Source organism: Danio aesculapii, chromosome 12 (assembly GCF_903798145.1).
Source record: "Danio aesculapii chromosome 12, fDanAes4.1, whole genome shotgun sequence".
In the NCBI taxonomy this organism is placed as follows: domain Eukaryota; kingdom Metazoa; phylum Chordata; class Actinopteri; order Cypriniformes; family Danionidae; genus Danio; species Danio aesculapii.
The window spans coordinates 16,329,783-16,351,932 of NC_079446.1; the positions used below are offsets into that span (position 1 = coordinate 16,329,783).

The following is a 22,150-nucleotide window of genomic DNA, read 5'->3' on the forward strand; positions in this document are numbered from 1 at the left end:
ACAGGTAGTAGGGGTGGGCGGTACACCGGTGTGACATTGCGCCACGACATGGATTTTCTAATACCGTCAGCACCGTAATAAATCAATTATGCGCCTTGAACGGCTGCATTTACATCAATAATAGCTAATTCTAAATAATAAGGCATTCAATTTTCTTCAAACGTTCAGTTGTGGTCTGAATACATGTCCTTATACTACAGGGCTCGAAATTGCAACCATTTTGGTCGCATGAGCGCCCGAAATTTAATCTATGCGCCCTCATAATATATTTGGGAGCATTTGTGTGTCTGAATATAATGAACAGGGAGATTTTGTTACTGCAGGAAATACAAACGGCTGAAGAGTGAAAAGTGCACAGGTTTGCAAACCTCCCCTAAAGTTATAATAATAATAATGGCGCAGATGACAGCGATCATAACATGAGGTAAATGTTGATCCGCCAGCTGAGATCAATCGAGTGTTTTCGGAGAAGGTGCCCGAATCTTGATGCGTTGCATTCACCGCGTGTTCAGCGCAAATGTCCGCTAAATATAAAATCTAACACTGTACACATCATCGCCAAAGAAACTCACCTTTACTAAGTTTACACTGAAACTACGGCTCATAACAAAGAGCGGAATTGCGCTGGTGGTCATCATGAGAATCCTGCTCTGTCTGCTCATAAATTGGTGCGGCTGACTCGCCTGCTTTATTCCACCAACACAGAGAAATGACGATCAGTTCATAACGAGACTGAGCATTTACAATGAACCAAACCAAAACTTTTAAAGAGAGATAGAAGTGAAACTTTCTTTTGTCCGTTCTTCCTTGAGATGTTTTTTATTTTGCTATTGAAAGTAATTCCATGATATTATGCCGTCACCGTTCAAAAGATAGAAACATTCATTTTCATAAGGCCCCATATTTAATGCGGTTTCATTTTTAAACGCATAGGTTTTGTTACGCCATCCGTCCTATAGGAGTTTTGGATTTTGTGTATTCATGTTTGTGAAAAACACTTAATAGTGGAGACCCCTTCCCCCTTCTCATAACCAAAAGCTTGTCTGTCAGGAGTTAATGGGCATCAGTGAGGCCGAAATCATGTCTATTTAAGTGTCTTTAATATGGTGTATAGATTATTATGCGTTATTGAAACATCAAGGGGGACGCAGCAAAGTCACTTATAAATTAAAATTGTATTATTTTAAGCAATTTTATTATTTTTTGCAACAGCCTTACATTTAAAATGGAAACTTAACGGCGATTATAATCAAAAAGAACTCAGCCTATAAGGCTAGATGTTTTCTTTCCCTTATTTATTAATTTATTTGTTCATGTGTTTGGCGCATGTAACTTGTGTGCCATCAGAAAACTAGTGTAATGACGGCAAGCCATCTTTCCCAGACTCGGGGCAAAGTCCTGCCTCTCCTTTCACTCCGTCCCGAAGCCCCAGCTGGCCCTCCTGGCATCCTCTGCGTAAAACATATGCTGGATAAGTTGACGGTTCATTCCGCTGTGGCAATTACAGACTAATAAAGGGACTAAGCCAAAAAGAAAATGAATGACGAATGAATGAATGAATAAATAAATAATAATAATAAAATAAAAATAAGGTAATAATCTTTACACACAGATGCCGCGTAAGTGGCCTTTTTTAATTTAGAGATGGTACATTTGAATTGCCTCTGCCACTTCTTCCCCCACCTCAAACCTGAAAGTTAAAGAGAGAACTATATTCTTTGAATAAAACTATTGAGCTATAAAGGGAAAAAACGCAGAAGAAATTTGCCATTATATTAATTTTAGCACAGCTGCCAGTCATTTCACATTCGTTTTTCAGTTAGGGATTAATATTAAAGTAGCCTAGTAAAAATGTCTATACTATAATATTATAATTTGTTATATCCATTATTATTATTATTATTATTATTATTATTATTATTATTATTAAAGCTATACAATTGACAAAACGCAGAGCCCTTAAAAAATTTGCTTTCATTTTGACATAGCTAAAGCACACGTTTAAAGTTATGTAAAAAAAACATCCCATTCTACAGCAGCAGTCAAGTTAGGACACTTAAAAATGCCTTTTGCGTTTGAAGATGATCGACCTGCGAAGTTATGTTTACAGTGTTATAAAAGAAAAAGGTAGGCTATTTAGTGCGTGTGGATTTACCGTAGACAGGCTTTCTGTTTGGCTAATGCCTAAAAATGTAAGTAAGTAACACATTAATTTTAGCAACTATTTTTAAATGGCATTTAAATTTTAAATTCATTTTTTTATTTAATTTAACATTTAAATATAATTTAATTTAAAACATTTATTTTTTCCTCGCTGATTTTGGTTGGGTAATAAAGCATGATGACTCAGATATGATCTAGTTTAGCTTGCATGTGTGGGCATATTTTGACGTCTTTACCTAAAACTTTAAACATTTATAATATTTAAAATAAAACGGAAAGAAATAAGGAGACTAACATAATTTAAAACACTTATTTGGTGCTTAAACCACCTTCAGAAAGTTTTGCCAGCTGTGGTAGAGCGCAACGGAGGCTCCACTGGAATGCAGCAGATGTGTTAAAACTTGGTACTATTTATTAATATGTTATTAATGTGTTTTTGTGTTCCTGGTCTTGTACGTCGCCTTGTTATTGTGCGTCAACGTCACGTTTATCTGTCCAAGTGCACATATAGTCGAACATTTCTGCTCGACATCGGTAGAAACAAACTTCACAAGTTAAACTCCGCGGACACTGATGAGCTGCAAGATTTCGGCTTGCTCCGGATGCGTACCCATCCTCCGACCCCCACCTCACCACCTCGCCCACAATGGAGGCGCTTCAAGCGGCGCGAGAGGAAGCAGAAGAGGGGTAAGCGCGGGGGTATCCGAACAAGGCTAGCGGCTAACCCCCACAAACCCGCAATCCCCTCCATCATTCTAGCGAACGTACGCTCGCTAGACAACAAACTGGACTACATCCGTCTACTTCGTTCATCACATAGGACTGTAAAGGACTGTTGTGCTTTTGTGTTTACGGAAACTGCACATTAGTGAGCAGCAGACAGCCCACCCCGATGCTTTTCTCATCCTGGCAGGGGACTTTAACCATGCAGACCTAAAGAGTGTGTTTCCAAAAATACAACAACACATAGATTTTCCAACACGGGGCAATAACACAATGGACTTTGTTTACACCACACAGAGAGGAGCTTACAAAGCCTTCGCCCTCCCCCACCTTGGTGGACCACTTAACTGTCATGCTAATGCCTGCTTACAGACCGATAGTTAAAGTCACCAAACCGGTTTGCAAGGAGATACAAGTGTGGCCAGAAGGTTCTTCAGAGGCTTTACAAGACTGCTTCAATACCACAGACTGGGATATGTTCAAACAGGCTGCCACTCAAAAGAGCAAGAGCACCAGCCCCAATCATGTACACCTTCTACAGAGGCACTATTGAGAGCATCCTGACCAGCTGCATCACTGTGTGGTATGGAACCTTGGATTTTCTGCAGGAAAACACTTCAATGCATAGTGAGAACAGCTGAGAAGATCGTTGGTGTCTCTCTCCCCTCCCTTCAGGACATTTACAGCACACGTCTTACCCGTAGAGCCCTCTGCATAACAGCAGATGCCACCCACCCAATGCACAACTTCTTCAGTCTGCTGCAATCACACACACACACACACACACACACACACACACACACACACACACACACACACACACACACACACACACACACACACATATTAATTTATATATATATTTGGTTGACAATAAATAAATAAAAGAAAGAATTAATGAATGAATTCTACAGTCTGCTTGTGCCTCTATGTTTATAGAGTTACTGGAGACATCCAGTAAGACACAGTCAAATATTCAGTCCAAATGCACTGGAGAGACCTGAAACATGTTAATTTTTCCTTATTGGCTATATGACATTTAGATGTTGCATATTATTCTGTGGTCTTAAGAAAAGTGTTAAGTATTTCAGCACATAAGAGCAAATATAGCTTATAGCCCATTTCGTTGCGCTCGGCAGCTTTTCACTAATAAAGCTCTTCATGTAAATTTCATTTTTCAATTTTAGCACGTCATATAAAAACATCGCCCTTGCGCCCTCATTTATGATATCCTGCCGCCGGGCCTGCTATAGCGAAACTTTATTGTTTGAGAAGAAACAAAAACGGAAACTGTGCATGAAAACCTGGCTGGGAAGACGGCGATAACATGAATTTTCTGTTCTTCAACGAGAAAAAAAAAAAAAAAAAAAAAAAAAAAAAAAAAAAAAAAAAAAAAAAAAAAATCGCAGACACGACAAAATGACGACGTTAATTATACAACGCAGTGTTTACGATCATATTAACAACTAACATTAATATCAATAACTCCTCTCGCTTTAGACTTTACCTTTTAGAGCTTGTTCTTGTCGGCGCAATATAAGTTTATTGCATGTATAGCTACGAATCAGATTATGAAGAATGATTAAGAGCATGCTTTTCCTTTATTTCATCCTTTCCGTAAGGTGTTTTATTTATTTATTTATTTATTTATAATTTTTTTTAAATATTGATGACAATATTCACTATCTAAGCATTCCTCGGTATACTACCAACAAATTACGCCCCTGTACCCAAGTAGCCTACCTAAGTTAATTTACATTTCATGTAAAAAATAAGAAATCAAAAAAGACCAAAGTATTATGCTAAATATCCGTACAAACGAACATGTTTGTTGTTTAACTTTCGTTGATAAAACAACACAATACAGCCTATAATAATGTAGGCTAGTTAAATAGAAATAACTTTAACTGCTTGAAACAGTAAACGTTACATTTTAGAAACTTCACAAATACTAATCAATAATAATATAAATAGTAACGTAGAACAAAAATATTAGCCTAGGCTTGTAACAACATAAGTCAGATGTTGAAAAACCTGGCTGGGAAGACAGCGATAACATGGATTTTCTGTTCTTCAACGAGAAAATAAAATCGCAGACACGACACAATGACGGCGTTAATTATACAACGCAGTGTTTACGATCATATTAACAACTAATATTAATATCAATAACTCCTCTGGCTTTAGACTTTACCTTTTAGAGCTTGTTCTTGTCGGCGCAATATAAGTTTATTGCATGTATAGCTACGAATCAGATTATGAAGAATGATTAACAGCATGCTTTTCCTTTATTTCATCCTTTCCGTAAGGTTTATTTATTTATTTATTTTTTTATTTATTTATAATTTTTTAAATAATGATGACAATATTCACTGTCTAAGCATTCCTCGGTATACTACCAACAAATTACGCCCCTGTACCCAACCCTGATAGCAAAAGACTCCAGGGCGGATCCGCCCTCAAGCCGCCAGCTCCGCTATGCTGTCAGAATCAGTTTGGCTATTCGCAAACAATATGCCCCGCCTCCTAACGGCGGACTGTCAGTTCGTGGGCTCGCAACAGACCCTGGGCGGATGCGCTGATCTAACGCGCCCATTTCAACGGTCGCGGTCACAGAGTGTAGTCGCCAGAATGAAGTAGCAGGAGCCCGCAGATCGGAAAACGGTAAATATGTTTTATCTGTGCACTCATGTAATCATTATTGCTTTGTTTGATATTTTTTTTATCCTGAAATGATTGATATTTCAAAATTACGCCAAGATAAGCTAAAGTTAGCTGTTCATTTGTATTTAGCATATCGCTACATTTGAGTAACATTAAAAATAGCTTTGGTAAATAACTTTGAGTAACGTTAAAGCTATTAGGACGGGATTTATTAGTGTGGGGGAGATTGAATTACCTATTTGGTTTTTAATGCAGTAGTGAGCGCCTATTTTATCGTAATTTATCACCCCTTTCCTGCAAAATAGCGAGACAAGGCCTAACGCAGGGCTATTCAATTGGCGGCGCGCGGGCCGAATTTATAACTTACACCAAGGCTAACACGCACACGCACTGGTTTAACTATAATATCTATTATAGTTGCCTCCCTAATTGTTACGCAGTTTAAGACACAACATAAGAATGTGTCTGAATGTAGAATAATCCCACTTATACACTGCTTTTGTTGTGCTTTAAAATAAAATATTTGAATATGTTTGTAAAAAAAGCATATTGTACAATGCACTGATATTATTTAGTTTTAAAATACAACATATTAACATTTTAATGTAGAAAAAGCCAATGTGAGTGTCTTAAGGAGCTGAAATACAGCATATGAGCTCTTATGCTGTTGTTTCATCATTTATATTGCAAGTCATATCTCTCCGGCCCCTAGTTGGGGTGCTTTTCATGAACTGGCCCCCTTGACAAACTATTTGAATAGCCCTGGCCTAACGTTTAGGCCTAAAGTTACTTTTTACACCCACCTCCATTTAGTTTGAGACTAGTTTTGTCTATATTTTGACAAATATATTCTATTAGATAATTATTTCAAATGATAATTTCGTGTTTCTCTCTCTCTCTCTGTATGTGTGCACTGTGCAGCTTACAGTTCATCCAAGTCCCTTGGAGGCCATTACACCTTTTTCAACCATTTGGGTAATGTAAGATTAAAACAGTTTTGAAAGACAGCTATTTTGTTAAATAATGGCAATGGTATATATTACAACTTTTAACATGTAATAAATGTGCAATTGAAAAAGATTCATTCCAATATTTTGAGTTTAGAAAACCCACTTTTATCACAATACTTTGGATATTGTACAGAATACTAGTTTGAGTTTATTTTGGTTTATGCTTACATTTTTACATTTATGCTTCTCCCCATGTTATGTTTTACATAATTCTTTCTTATACTAAATCATAACAAGATGCTGTGTGTGTTCTGTTGCAGCTTATTTTAGTTTATGCCTATATTTTTACATGTATGCTGCTCCTCCCTATGTTGCGTTCCAGATCATTATTTTATGTCATAATAAAGTCATATTAAGATACTCTGTGTGTGTGTGTGTGTCTGTGTCTGTGTCTGTGTGTGTTTGTGTGTTTTCTGTTGCAGCTTACAGTTCGTTCAAGTGCTGCCAATTTCTTGGAGGCCATTTCACCTTTATCAACCATTTGAGTAATGTAAGTTTTGAAAGACAGCTATTTTGTTAAATAATGGCAATGGTATATACTACAACTTTTAACATGTAATAAATGTGCAATTGAAAAAGATTCATTCCAATATTTTGAGTTTAGAAAACCCACTTTTAATCACAATTCTTTGGTTCTGGTATAGGATACTAGTTTGAGTTTATTTTGGTTTATGCTTACATTTTTACATGCTTCTTAGGCCTGTCACAATAATCAATACTTGACTTATCGCACAACACATGACCTCAATAATCTTTGATGATGCAATATATATCGCCCATACATAAAAACAATTCTAACAACATTTTAGCTGATTGTGCAACATCTCTATCTTTACTCGAGGTTTCAGTGTCAGTATGGTTAAAAACATTATAGTATTTACCATAAATTACTATAGTATATTTTTATGCGGGTGTCTGACAGCTGAAAATAGATCTGCTAGCAGATATCGCAGCCTCTGTTATTTTTTACCTTGCACTTCTTTAACATTTATTATTTATTTGTTTACGATATGTTTTCACATTCTGGTTCCAATGAATCATTATTAAACTGTTAAAATGACTAATTAAATCAAACATTCTAAAGAATAAAATATTCATTGTTTTTTGAAAGAGTGTACTTGCATTATGCATACAATATATGTATGTGTGTGTGTGTGTGTGTGTGTGTGTGTGTGTGTGTGTGTGTGTGTGTGTGTGTGTGTGTATTTATGTGTGTGTGTGTGTGTGTGTGTATGTAATTGTTTTGTTATTGTCATATAATAAGTGGCTTAAAATAATCTTCAATTGACAATAAAATAAGTATCGCAATATATTTTGGTGCAATACATCGTACAACAAAAAATAGATATCGTGACAGGCCTAATGCTTCTCCCCATGTTATGTTTTACATCATTATTTTTTATACTAAATCACTGCAAGATGCTGTGTGTGTTCTGTTGCAGCTTATTTCGGTTTAAGCCTAAATTTTTACATATATGCTGCTCCTCCCTATGTAATGTTTCAAATCATTATTTCATATCATACAAAATCATATTAAGATACTGTGTGCATGTGTGTTTTCTGTTGCAGCTTACAGTTAATTCAGGTGTTGCCAGTCTGTTGGACCATTTCAGAATTGTTGTTGGAGTCATCTTACTATTTCAACTGCTAGAGTAAAGTAAGTTTTAATAGTTTTAAGTCTAAAGAGACAAGTTTTGGTTCTTTTCCATAACTTACTGGTTGTAATCTGTTTTGTGTTCCGGTAAAATTTCTTTTAGATGAAATGAATAGGAAAACTGCTCTTGTCTCTAGCTCTGCCTTAAGTAGGAGGACACATATAGATGTAGTTAAACGACTTTAACAAATTAGTGATGGCTGCACAAATTTGACTGACTTTCAGATGACAACAGAGAGGGACATTTTAGAATTTTTTACAGTGTTTTACTGTTAAAAGTTTTTTTTTTTTGAATGTCAATCTTAGGAGTGAAAAAACACATACTGTGTTAATAGGGTATATGCAGAGCTAGTGTTTAACTAGTGTTTAATAAACTTCCGGTGAACGGTTTATGTGACTTTTTTCCATTTTATACGGTTCCTTTTACAGCATCGATGTTGCAATGAATTAAAATACAATCAGTTAAATAGACTTTGTCATTCATTTAGTTGCTCAAGCGTAAAATGAGACCAAAAAAAGAAAACAGACGCTGATTAAACGTGCTGATTTTGTAATGGCATACAGTTCACTGGAAGCACTTAGCCCAGGTTACTGACAAATTAAAATCCTTTAGCATACTTCTGCATATACCCTATTGTTAAAATGGTCTTCTAGTCAATCAGAAAGTCACATTGCTATGTCTATAATGAATAACCTGTGCTGTAAATTGAGCAGTTTTAGGTTTACTGTCAAATAAACGCAAATAGCTGTAGCTACAGTATCAAATTAAGGCCCTTAAAAGGTATTTAAAAGTCTTAATCACATTTTTACGAGGTCTAAAATTTTGTTTAAACGTTGTCCAAAGTGTTTGACTCCAAAAAGGCATAAATATACAGTTGAAGTCAGAATTATTCGCCCCCTTAGAATTTTTTTTTCTTGTTTAAATATTTCCCAAATGATGTTTAGCAGAGCAAAGAAATTTTCACGGTATGTCTGATAATATTTGTTCTTCTGGACAAAGTCTTGTTTGTTTTATTTCAGCTAGAATAAAAGCAGTTTTTACTTTTTTAAGACCAATTTAGGGTTAAAATTATTAGCCCCTTTAAGCCATTTTTTCCCCGTCAGTCTACAGAACAAACCATCGTTATACAATAACTTGCCTAATTACCCTAACCTGTCTAGTTAACCTAATTAACCTAGTTAAGCTTTTAAATGTCACTTTAAGCTGTATACTAGTGTCTTGAAAAATATCTAGTCAAATATTATTTACTGTCATCATGGCAAAGATAAAATAAATCAGTTATTAGAAATGAGTTATTAAAACTATTATGTTTACAGATGTGTTAAAAAAATCTGCTTTCCGTTAAACAGAAATTGGGGGGAAAAATGTGTATTTTTGAGACTGTTCTGGCAGAAGCAGGCAACTCGTACCTTTCAGCCAATCAAGTGAGAGCTGTTTTCAATGTCACAGTCCCTTTGCATTGAACTTTGAGTGTCTTACATTCAGAGATGTTGTTTATGTTCACACAGCTACATTACACATCAACTAAAGTTTACAATATCATATCATAGTGGACCACCCCTTTAAAGAATATCTGCTTGTGTGTTACAGGTGCTGTGAGAAAGAACTATGTCTCCCATGCCGCACTGATGATTCATCTATTCATTCATTTTCTTTTCGGCTTAGTCTCTTTATTAATCTGGGGTCGCCACAGCGGAATGAACCACCAACTTATCCAGCATATGTTTTACACAGCGGATGCCCTTCCAGCTACAACCCATCTCTGGGAAACATCCATACACACTCATAAACTACGGACAATTTAGCCTACCCAATTCACCTGTAATGCATGTGTTTGGACTGTGGGGGAAACCAGAGCACCCGGAGCAAACCCACACAAACATGTGGAAAACATGTACCCTCCACACAGAAATGCCAACTGAGCCAGCCGGGGCTCGAACCAGCGACTGGTGAGACGACAGCACTACCTACGTCTTGCTGTGAGACGACAGCACTACCTACTGCGTCGCCGCCACTAATGATGTCATTGTTTAACATGTGATACAATGGTTCAACCTGGCAGCAGACAGGGGAAGCTCAAGGAGTTGCCCTACTGTCAGTATCTTGACTCAACAGTGAACTCTTTGAAATGGTCATTTAAAATAGTACCATTCTGTTCAGCAAAGTCTATAATTAATTCTGCTTTTAATCTCCTTTTACTCTTTTTCATGTAGTAAAATGCTTTTATGAAGTAAAACAGTTAACGGTACAATTTTTTCATTGTGTTTTATTTGTTCCGTTCAGTGTATACGTAGTACAACTTTGATAATAGGTCATTACTGACATATTTACCCTATTATCTATTTTTATAGTTTTTTTGTGATTGGCTAAAAGGATTTTAGATTTAGACGTTTTGAGTGATTAGGTCAGACATTTTAAATATCAAGTTTTTATTGTCTAATGTTCTATAGATTTTAGATATTTCTTTAGGTAGTTTTGCCCAGATTAGTTTTGAATTAGGAAACTCAAGGTATCAGCACCAAATTATCTACTAATGAACGGGTCTGGATCGGATCCGGATAAGCTACTTCATCAATGAGTCCGGGTCCAGATCGGATCCGGGCCGGATGAGCTAGTCTATCAGCGGGTCTGGATCGGATCCGAGCCGGATGAGCTAGTGTATCAACGGGTCCGGATCGGATCTGAGCCGGATGAGCTACTCTATCAGCGGGTCCGGATCGGATCCGGGCCGGATGAACAGCTTTATTAGCGGATACGGGTAAGGTCTGAAACGGGTCCGGATCGGATCCGGAATTCTTATCCTTTCCGGATCCGTTGCGGTGTGCAAGTGGACTCCATTACGGACCCGTTTTGCATGTCCGTCGCGGATCATGTCACACCTTCGCCGCGGATCCGTTCCGGAGTCATTTTGCTATCTGGGAAGTAGCCTACCTAAGTTAATTTACATTTCATGTAAAACAATAAGAAATCAAAAAAGACCAAAGTATTATGCTAAATATCCGTACAAACGAACATGTTTGTTGTTTAACTTTCGTTGATAAAACAACACAATACAGCCTATAATAATGTAGGCTAGTTAAATAGAAATAACTTTAACTGCTTGAAACAGTAAACGTTACATTTTAGAAACTTCACAAATACTAATCAATAATAATATAAATAGTAACGAAGAACAAAAATATTAGCCTAGGCTTGTAACAACATAAGTCAGATGTTGAAAAACCTGGCTGGGAAGACAGCGATAAAATGAATTTTCTGTTCTTCAACGAGAAAATAAAATCGCAGACACGACACAATGACGGCGTTAATTATACAACGCAGTGTTTACGATCATATTAACAACTAATATTAATATCAATAACTCCTCTGGCTTTAGACTTTACCTTTTAGAGCTTGTTCTTGTCGGCGCAATATAAGTTTATTGCATGTATAGCTACGAATCAGATTATGAAGAATGATTAACAGCATGCTTTTCCTTTATTTCATCCTTTCCGTAAGGTTTATTTATTTATTTATTTTTTTTTTTTTATTTATTTATAATTTTTTAAATAATGATGACAATATTCACTGTCTAAGCATTCCTCGGTATACTACCAACAAATTACGCCCCTGTACCCAAGTAGCCTACCTAAGTTAATTTACATTTCATGTAAAGCAATAAGAAATCAAAAAAGACCAAAGTATTATGCTAAATATCCGTACAAACGAACATGTTTGTTGTTTAACTTTCGTTGATAAAACAACACAATACAGCCTATAATAATGTAGGCTAGTTAAATAGAAATAACTTTAACTGCTTGAAACAGTAAACGTTACATTTTAGAAACTTCACAAATACTAATCAATAATAATATAAATAGTAACGAAGAACAAAAATATTAGCCTAGGCTTGTAACAACATAAGTCAGATGTTGAAAAACCTGGCTGGGAAGACAGCGATAAAATGAATTTTCTGTTCTTCAACGAGAAAATAAAATCGCAGACACGACACAATGACGGCGTTAATTATACAACGCAGTGTTTACGATCATATTAACAACTAATATTAATATCAATAACTCCTCTGGCTTTAGACTTTACCTTTTAGAGCTTGTTCTTGTCGGCGCAATATAAGTTTATTGCATGTATAGCTACGAATCAGATTATGAAGAATGATTAACAGCATGCTTTTCCTTTATTTCATCCTTTCCGTAAGGTTTATTTATTTATTTATTTTTATTTATTTTTATTTATTTATAATTTTTTAAATAATGATGACAATATTCACTGTCTAAGCATTCCTCGGTATACTACCAACAAATTACGCCCCTGTACCCAAGTAGCCTACCTAAGTTAATTTACATTTCATGTAAAACAATAAGAAATCAAAAAAGACCAAAGTATTATGCTAAATATCCGTACAAACGAACATGTTTGTTGTTTAACTTTCGTTGATAAAACAACACAATACAGCCTATAATAATGTAGGCTAGTTAAATAGAAATAACTTTAACTGCTTGAAACAGTAAACGTTACATTTTAGAAACTTCACAAATACTAATCAATAATAATATAAATAGTAACGAAGAACAAAAATATTAGCCTAGGCTTGTAACAACATAAGTCAGATGTTGAAAAAAAAACTGCGTCTCTCCGCCTTTTGTTTTCTATTCATATTTTAAATTCTTTGCCAGAAAAACTAACATGTTGACTTTGTTCGGTTTAAGCGGAGACTTATTTGAGATTACAATGTTTCCAGCAGCACTGAGACGTGTGCCTGTAGCGCATGCAGATACTGTGGCAAAGAGGGTATCTTGCTCCGCCGCCTGCATTTCTCGGAAACCAGCTCTATATCGCGGAGCGGCGCGTTCTCAACTACCAAATATGCTGCTCCATTTCTCATCAACGTCTACTATTTATCAGTTTCTCTTTTGTATTTGGCCATTTTTGAAAAGGCCTCTCTGCCATACCTGGCTGGACTAGCTGGGCATTTGCGTTCAGTAGATGACACCGGAGCTGGCTCCGCATTCCATGGGCTGGGTGACATGACCGCAGCTCTGGAGGTTCGACGTGTTTGTCCATTTAACACTTATTTTTCTAAACAAGCCCAACAAATAGCTTCATCCTAATTATTGATTCGCCTTTCTCGTTCGCCACGAATCCAAAATGTTTCCAGATTGGCGCTGAGCGAGCATAAGCAGAGCGTAAAACACTGGCTGCAGTCAGTAAACCATTTAACAGATGCCCCGTCTGCAGCCAAACTTTAAAAATGTATAAAGCATATTTTAATCGTTTAACTGATACCATTCATCGGTTACAAACGTGCCCTTTCGGTTATTGCTTAATCGGTTATTTTGAGCATCCCCAACTAAACCGCATGTGAAAGCTCTATTTTTTTTTTCTCTCACGGCCGCACGCCGGAGATCCGGCATGGTGCCGGAATACTTTAAGCCCTGGTACGATCATGTTTATTACTAAGAAAACTAAATCAAAATTATATTTTAATTGAACACATCTGATCACATAAGGTACGCACAGAAAAGTCTGTTTAGTGTTGTGGAAAGGCAAAGCTGAATATCTGTGGTTAAACTGCCACCCAGCGGTCAAAAGCTGCTGGTGCACCAAGTACCGCTGTCGCCGCGGTATGAATGGCGCCATAAGGAACACATTGAAGTAGTAACATCTGTATGTGACACATTGCTAAAAACACTATTAGGCCACATATTTCACAAAAATTAAAAAATTGGTTATTTTTTAAAAACTTTTAGAGGAAATTTGTTCATCTGGTTTAAAAATTATTTTTGAAGCAATGTTAAAGTGATGGGGTCATTGCATAAATTCCAGCATGGTGAATGGCCATGGTCGATGGCTGGTCGATGGACTGAGAGAGATGCTCTCTAAAGCTGGATTTGACATAAGCCAATGGGCCAGTAATGTTCCCAGTGTACTGAGTCACTTACCATCAAAAGCCCGAGCAGAAAGCTTGGAACTTTGGTTAGCTCAAGACAAGACTGACCTACCAGAGTCAACTTTAGGCCTGCGTTGGAATTGGCAGACTGATACACTGGCGTACAAGCACAGACCTATTGTGTATGAGAAACCTACCCTCAGGAACATTTACAGAGTCCTAGCTACACTATGATCCTCTTGGACTGCTCTTGCCTTACACCACCCGAGCAAAGATTATAATTAGAGAGATCTGGAATAAACAGCGTGGTTGGGATGACCCAAACTTACCATCAGAGCTTCTGCAGTCATGGCGCTCCTGGGAGGATGAACTCCAGTACCTGCCAAAAATAACCCTGCCTAGAACTTACACTCCTTCAGGGATGGAGAAGGATGGTGTCACTCATGAGGTCCACATATTTGCAGATGCTTCAGAACAAGCGTATGGAGCCGTTGCCTACATGAGGACAACTGACAACAGAGGTCAAGTGCATTTGTCTTTCATTATGGCTCGATCCAGAGTAGCACCCAAACGTGCACATTCAATTCCTCGATTGGAACTTTGTGGAGCCCTAGTGGCCGCTCAGTTAGCCAAATTTCTTGAGAAGGAACTAACTTTGAAAATAGAGTCCACAGTGTTATGGTCAGACTCATCCACTGTCCTCACTTGGCTCAAATCCGAATCCTGCCACTACAAAGTTTTTGTTGGCAATAGAGTCGCAGAGATCCAGGAATTAACAGAGAAATGTTCATGGCGGTATGTGGATTCTGCCAATAATCCTGCAGACGACCTCACCAGAGGTAAACCCCTGAATGTCCTTGTAGAGATTAACAGGTGGTCACAAGGACCCCCGTTCCTAATCCAAGATCCAGCTACTTGGCCAGTAATGCCAGGTACCATCCTAACAGAGGACCTTACAGAGAAACGGAAGTCTGTATTTTGTGGAACTATAGCAGGACACTCAGGATCCAACCTCAATGATACTTGGAAATATCACACCTGGACAGAACTCCTGGATGGCACTGCCAAAGAAGTTTAAGGCAAACCTACTGCTGATTCCTCACCTGATGCAGATCATTACCGTCAAGCTGAGATGCTTATTGTAAAGAGAGTTCAGCAGGAGTCTTTTCCCACTGACTATCTGTGTTTGGACAGAGGGAAAGGGGTATCTTCAACCAGTCGCCTTGTTACCTTAGCTCCGGAACTGGACAGAGTTAATGGTCTAATCCGAGTTGGAGGAAGATTGAGAAGAGCTGAATCTATAGAGGAGACTTCCTTACACCCTATTGTCTTGGACGCTCATCATCCAGTGACCCAGTTACTGATTAAGCATTAATCAGTATTGATTAATAGTAATAGTAATAGTAATAGAATAGTAAAAGAGAACTAGGGGGTGAAAGAAAACTAAAGGAAGCCTTCATGGAAATGACTCCCGAGTTACAGAAACAGCTTGCTTGCCAAAAAATTCCGTTTCGCTTTAACCCTTCAGCAGTGTGGGAACGAGAGGTGCGTTCAGTAAAGTCAGCCCTTCACACTACTTTAGGCACTCAGTCTGTTCCAGAAGTCTTGTTAACAGTTCTTTTAGAGGTGGAAGCAATTCTCAATTCAAAGCCTCTAGGGTATGTGTCATCGGACATTGCAGACCCTGACCCCGTGACCCCAAACAGTCTGCTCATACGGCGGCCTGATGGTTCCTTGCCACAAGTGATATACCCAGAGTCTGAACTGTTAAGTCGCAGGCGCTGGAGGCATTCACAGATCTTAGCGGATAACTTTTGGTCCTGCTTCATCCGAAATTACCTTCCAGGTCTCCAGACGAGACAAAAATGGCAAAAATCCTCTCCCCTGAGCTTAAAGAGCCCATATTATACATGAAATAGGGTCATATTTAGGTTGTAAGGGTCTCCAACAACAGTCTAATATGCATGCAAGGTCAAACAACACTTTGATGGTCTTATAATCTGCATTTATTTTTACCTTATTATCCCAGCGACTCCCATATGAATCGTTCAGCGATTCATTTGTTCCCAAACCCCTCCTCAGCGTGAAGCTAATCTGCACTGATTGGACCTATGACAGCCTGCTGCGATTGGTCGACAACACTGACAGGCTTCAGCACGAGACAGAGTGAAATGCCCAGCTGCTAATCATCAATATAAAAGTAGTCACAGTGCATACACGCTTTATAGTGGATTTTGGCTGCCAGTGGGTGAATGTAAATACAGACGATGGACTAGAAAATACTGACGACTAACTATTTTATTGAGCAAAAAGTTCAAGAACTGGCGAGGAGATCTCCTAGCCCGTCGCAGACTACTTGCTCTTTTCACACACACACGCGCACGCACGCACGCACGCACGCACGCACGCACGCACAGGGCCGGCGCGTCCATAGAGGAGACCTAGAGCGGCAGAATAGAGAGGGGGCGGTGCTCAGTTATAACCGCGAATTGCTCCGTTATATCCGCGCCGCTCAGTTATATCACCACACACACACACACACACACACACACACACACACGACACACATTACAATCCTCCCCGAGGACACGACACACACGCCTAGAGCGCCAGTTCAGCTTGCTGGGTGTAATTTATACACCTCACCTCGAAAACTGAGCTGAACTATTTTAAAACTTGACCGTTGCATGCGTGTAGCAACAGCTGACGATCCGCAAACAAAGCGGCACGTGTCACATTTTCAACGTGGCTTTACACGCGATATGAGAATATAAAGAGTTAACCTGATACAGTACACACGGTTACAAGTAACAAAACACAACTAAATACATAATGTGCAAGATAGAGTAAACGAGGCAACAGTTTTAATCGCACGTGCTTACACTGGTGAAATGGGGGAAGAAACTAATTCATGATGCACTGATCCATGTTCTGACAGTCTTTACTGATCCTTCCTTTAACAAACTGATGAAGTCTTCTTTTTAAGCATGTTATTTCCAGAAGCATTCGATCTGCTCAAGGCTAGGCTATTTTGCTGACGTTTCATCTTTGATTAGACTGTCAATAAAATCCATCTTCACAACGTGACTTCATTCCACCGGTGTCTCTCTGTGTGTGTGTGTGTGTGTGTGTGACTTTTTATCTGTTAGTGGACGGGGCCGCAGGTTTCAAATCTCCTGGGTTTGCGTGTACAACTACTTGTGTTTCGTAGCCGCGTCATCACGAAACACCTAATGACTCGTTATCAAGACGACTCGTTTGAAGCACTATGAGTCGACTCTTTTATAGATGAATGAATAGTTTTAAACACTGTACACTTACAGATTTAAGCCTTCGCTGGATATTTCACTTCACTTAGAGCTGTGTTACACACTACATGGAGGGGCATTTTCAAAAACCCATAATATGGGCTCTTTAAAGGAGGAAATGGTAGTCATGATAGTAGATCCACAGATGCCCAGGGCCCTTTGGCCTATCGGACATGTTATCAAAACACATCACAGTTCAGATGGACACGTCAGGTCTGCCGATGTAGATATAAAAGGTCAAGTCTACATTCGTCCAGTAGCTCGGTTGGTGATTCTTCCAGCTCTGCCAGATGATGGAATCTGTCCTACTAACCCATCTTAAGTCGGCTTTTCGTGGATACAAAGGCGCATAGCACCTTTGGGGGCGGCTGTAGAAAAGGCTCCAAGGAAAGCTAGAATTTTATTAACAGACTTGTATTCTGAAAACTCAGAGTGCATTTCCCGATGCTTCCAGTAGGAGGCATTATAGTTATAGGTTATAGTTTCAATTTTCTGCTGCTTTCCTTATTGAGTCAGAGATTGACGGCTGTGCAGCTAAAGTTTAATCCTGTTACTCCTGATGTTCGTTTGGTGTTTTGAGCTTTCCAAGTGTTAGTGCATGACCATAAAGTACGTTTCTCTTTATTTCTGTATGTTTTAACCATGTTGAAGTGTATTAGTATACATTAACATCATTATGGGCATGCCCAGACATGCAATGCCTCATGCTTCATGTCCGATTGTGTGATCATTAAGCTATATAGAGACAGTCAAATGCTTCATCCGTCCCTATAAATGTTTGAAATATTCAATACTGCAATATTAATTAATATTATTGCATTTGTGGTAATGTTTGACAAATTATTTGATAATTAACACACTTGGATTCAGTATATACAAATTGCTGCTTTAATGTATCATCATTATTTCTATGTTTCATATTATTTAGAGCTTTAATTGTTATTTAGGATAACCATGTATGCTTTATGATACCTAACTAAGCAGAGACTGATTATTTTGTGTACATGTACCTATTCAACTGTACTTATTTATCCTAATGTTGTTTATGTTATGTTATTTCTAGACTAATATCAATACACTTTGGAAAGAAACTCCAGTCTCCTCATTTATTGTGTCCTGACCGACACCCAGGATTGTTTGCTGGAAAAAAATAGAACTAGAGCCTAGCAGTTTCCTTTCCTCTCCAACACCACCAGTACCAGCCAGTACATAGTGACATCAAGTTTTCAGCATGTTTGTGCATCAATTCATGAGAAAGTGTTGGTGTAAACCAATCAGCATGCTCTATTGTGAATGAGATGCAACTTAATTAATATGCATGAGATGTCTTGGTTGCTTTTTAGCTGTTACAGTGCTCAGAGATACACCTTCCAATTTGTATTGCCAACCACAATTAAACCCGATATAAGAAGAAGAAAAAAAAAGAAGTTGTCAGAGACATGGGTCACCATTTTTAAGTTTTGTTTCCATTGCCCCACGATGCGAGCACAGCTCGCTTATGGGTACAAGCAGTTAGCTTACAGTGGTCTGCTAACATGCAAGCAAAATGTTGTGTAGCCGCTGTGCAAATCAACTATTTTTATGCATGCAATGAACTCCACTTTTTATGCCAACTTTCTACACTCAAGACTGCCACCTTAACACACCCACTTTCCTGACTTTTTTTTAAACTAGAGGTGTGAAAACACCACGTTCAGACAGGAAGGTTTCATGGCCCTTTAACGTCCCCGAATACATGAAGAAGCAAGATCTTAGATTGAGATGCACTGCATTATGAAATCACAGATGAGGAGTAAGAATAAAGCCATGTCAAACCAATCAGAGTCTTATCTCCCATTACCTTTAAGAATCAGTTGCGTCGCGCCATGGCGCATTTGCTATTTACATGGCAGACTTTGTAAGTGGAAAAACTGCAGGAAAATACTATTTGAATATAATAAACTGTTAAAATAATTAGCAACTTTAAGCTTTTTCAAAGTATACATGTTGTCCTTAAGTATGTCAAGATCCTGTGAAAACACTGTTAAAAGTATAAATAATTAAACATATTACAATATTTAATGATGTTTTACATTACCATTAGTGAATTCTTCTGGTAAGTGCCCGTTTCGGAGCAGCTGCCAGTCATCTCCTCCTTTAGGGACCTCAATGTTACAGGCCAACTCCAGGATAGAAATACCCAAACTAAAATAAGAGAAGTGAGGAAAGACATACTTTGTACAAATTAGAAAATAACTGATTTGTTTCTTACTTTTGACATCAAAAATTTCACATTTGCTAACCTAAAGATGTCCGCAGCTGTCCCATAGTCTCCTCTCAATAGCTCGGGGGCCATATATCTTGGGTCTCCTTCCTGTAAATCATCTCTCTCTCTTTTCATTTCTCTCTTTCCCTCTGTTACTTGTTTTTGAACATTTGCAGAAAGCTTGATCAACAAGCCAAAGTCTCCCAGTTTGAGCCGTCCAGACTTTGTGATGAAAAAGTTTGCGGGTTTAATGTCCAGATGAGCAAACCCACAGTCATGTAAGTGAATTAGTGCTGACAGCATATCGCACAGGTATGTCCAAGCTCTCATCTCACCTGCCACAACACAAACCACACACTTTGCTTCAATTTCCAGATGCTATGAAAAAAATAATAATAATAAATAAATACATTGATAAAAATTACATATGGCTGAAAAAACCTGAATGTTGTTATATAGAGATGCACCGAAATGAAAAATTCTGGCTAAAGCATCATTGGCTGAAGACCGAATACTTTCCGTGTACCTACATATGATTGATTCTCTCGTTTTTGTTTTAAACTACTTTTTTGTTTTCATCAGATTTTGTTTATACACAAAATGAAAACGCAATAAAACAAAAATGAATAAACAGCTTTAAAATTCGTTCTCTGTCTGGGTGGCAATTACATACCCCCTTTCGCTGTCATCAGCTGTTTGTCAGTTTTGTGTACCAGAATAACATCTCAACTTATGGACATAGCATGCCATTTGATTTTGCTGCTTCAATTGTTGTGTAAATGTATTTACTAAAAATAATACAATTTCAGATGCAGAGGCTTAGCCTCCTGCAGCACAAACATGCTTTAGATGTCACTTATTAAATTGATGTAAGCCTATTCACCTTATTATTATAGTGGGCACAGCCATTCGAATCAATTTGGCTTGAGACTTCCGGTCTCATTCACTTCCATTAATTTTTAGACAGTAAAAAATTTGCTTAAAACAGCTTGTTTTGCTGCTTGGTGTTGCAAACTGATATTTTCTTATGATATTATTCTACTTTGTCTATATAGTCATGCAAACACTTGTTTGTAGAGTAAGTAGTCTGACAGTTTTCTGCCGTTTATTATTCCTAGTCATTTCTCCCATGGGGCAGCTGAATCGGAAGCTCTAAAACAATCACAAAAACAAACGCACTTCCACATTGAAGAATAAGGTCAATTTTATTCAGATTAAATGGATAAATTTAGCTTTAAAAGAAATCGTTACAGTCAAGGAGGAAAATCTGAAATTCATCAAAAGCAAACTGATTTGATTGTTGTCAATACATATATTGTAAAAAATAAAATAAAATAAATTCTTCTGGCTTTTTTATTCCAAGTGTTATTTCAGGGTTTTTGTATGTTCTTAGCTGAGAAAGCACTTTCTATTTATGCTATAATGCTATTAAACATCACTATTTAAAAATATTATAGGTTGCACATACTGTATATTCTTTTAAGTTTTTTGTCAGTACTGCTTGTAATGATGTTGTTCTAGTTAAAAGATATTTGGAGAGTACAACAGGTAAGGTCAAACAATGAGGTCACCAATTCTTCATGCTAATTTCATTTACCAATGTTTTGCAAAATGGTACCTTAAAATGGTATCATAACTGAAAATACAGCACTTTTAACTTTCCAGTATATAAAATATCCTGCATTTCGGAAAAATAACCAAAGGATACACACTAATACAGGCAGATAAATTGAAATCTTTTCATGACCAACCTGTGTATTATTTTAAAAATATTTTTCAAGTGCTATTTAATATGACTTTTAAAACCCATTTTTAAACATAATAGTTAATATTTTTTAAATCGTTAATGACACATTTTTAATGACTTGTTTCTTTTTTCCTTTATATGATGAAAGTACATAATATTTTACTAGACATTTTACAAGACATTCTAGTTTTCTATTACTAGTATTCAGCTTAAATTGCAATTTAAAGGCTTAACTAGGTTAATGGCAAGTCAGAACAATGGAAGTTATTTTACAGTGCATTAATATTTCACAATTTTACAACACACATGTATATATAGAGGCAGTCACTGCTGGGTGTTGTTCTTATGTAGTGTTCTGCATACCAGTGTGACATGGTGTTTCCTCAGCATATAGCAGTAGACTGGTACAACAGAGTTCAGTCTGTATGTAGAGATGGCCAGCCTCCTCCCAAGCCGCAATAAAACCCAGAATGTATGGGTGTGGGTGTAGTTCCTCATGATTCCAAGCCTCTGAGATGCTCTTTGCTCGTTCAACCTCACTACGAAAACGATGAACAGAACGCTTCACAGCATACTGACAATTGTCTATAAGACTCACCACCTGATGACATGAAAGAAGCCTTTAATTATGGTTTCACTTTTTGAACTTTAGTTAATATGTAATGTTGCAAAGATTTTTTTTATTTGGAAAGCAGAAACAGCAGTGTAGATGTCTATGTAGCAACGTCATAGTTTAATATATGTGAAA

The 22,150-nt window shown here is 37.5% G+C and overlaps 1 protein-coding gene and 1 long non-coding RNA gene across 5 annotated transcripts in view; one reads left to right on the forward strand and one right to left on the reverse strand.

The window, feature by feature from the left end:
* The window catches only part of pkmyt1 (protein kinase, membrane associated tyrosine/threonine 1), a 53,390-nt gene that overhangs the window by 29,030 nt on the left and 2,210 nt on the right, over nucleotides 1–22,150 (reverse strand). For all 4 annotated transcript variants that reach the window (XR_008838620.1, XM_056469204.1, XM_056469205.1 and 1 more), the window contains exons 3-5: nucleotides 21,766–22,003; nucleotides 19,693–19,990; nucleotides 19,488–19,594 (exon numbers count right to left, since the gene is read on the reverse strand). Coding sequence is in view for 3 of the 4 variants with exons in the window: in XM_056469204.1 (XP_056325179.1) it covers nucleotides 19,488–19,594; nucleotides 19,693–19,990; nucleotides 21,766–22,003 (643 nt within the window). In the remaining variant the exon portion in view is untranslated. The remainder of the gene's footprint in view (nucleotides 1–19,487; nucleotides 19,595–19,692; nucleotides 19,991–21,765; nucleotides 22,004–22,150) is intronic.
* LOC130238260 (uncharacterized) lies at nucleotides 6,982–10,131 on the forward strand. The gene is made up of 3 exons (XR_008838621.1): nucleotides 6,982–7,050; nucleotides 8,130–8,217; nucleotides 9,806–10,131. It is a non-coding gene; the product is annotated as an uncharacterized LOC130238260 (long non-coding RNA).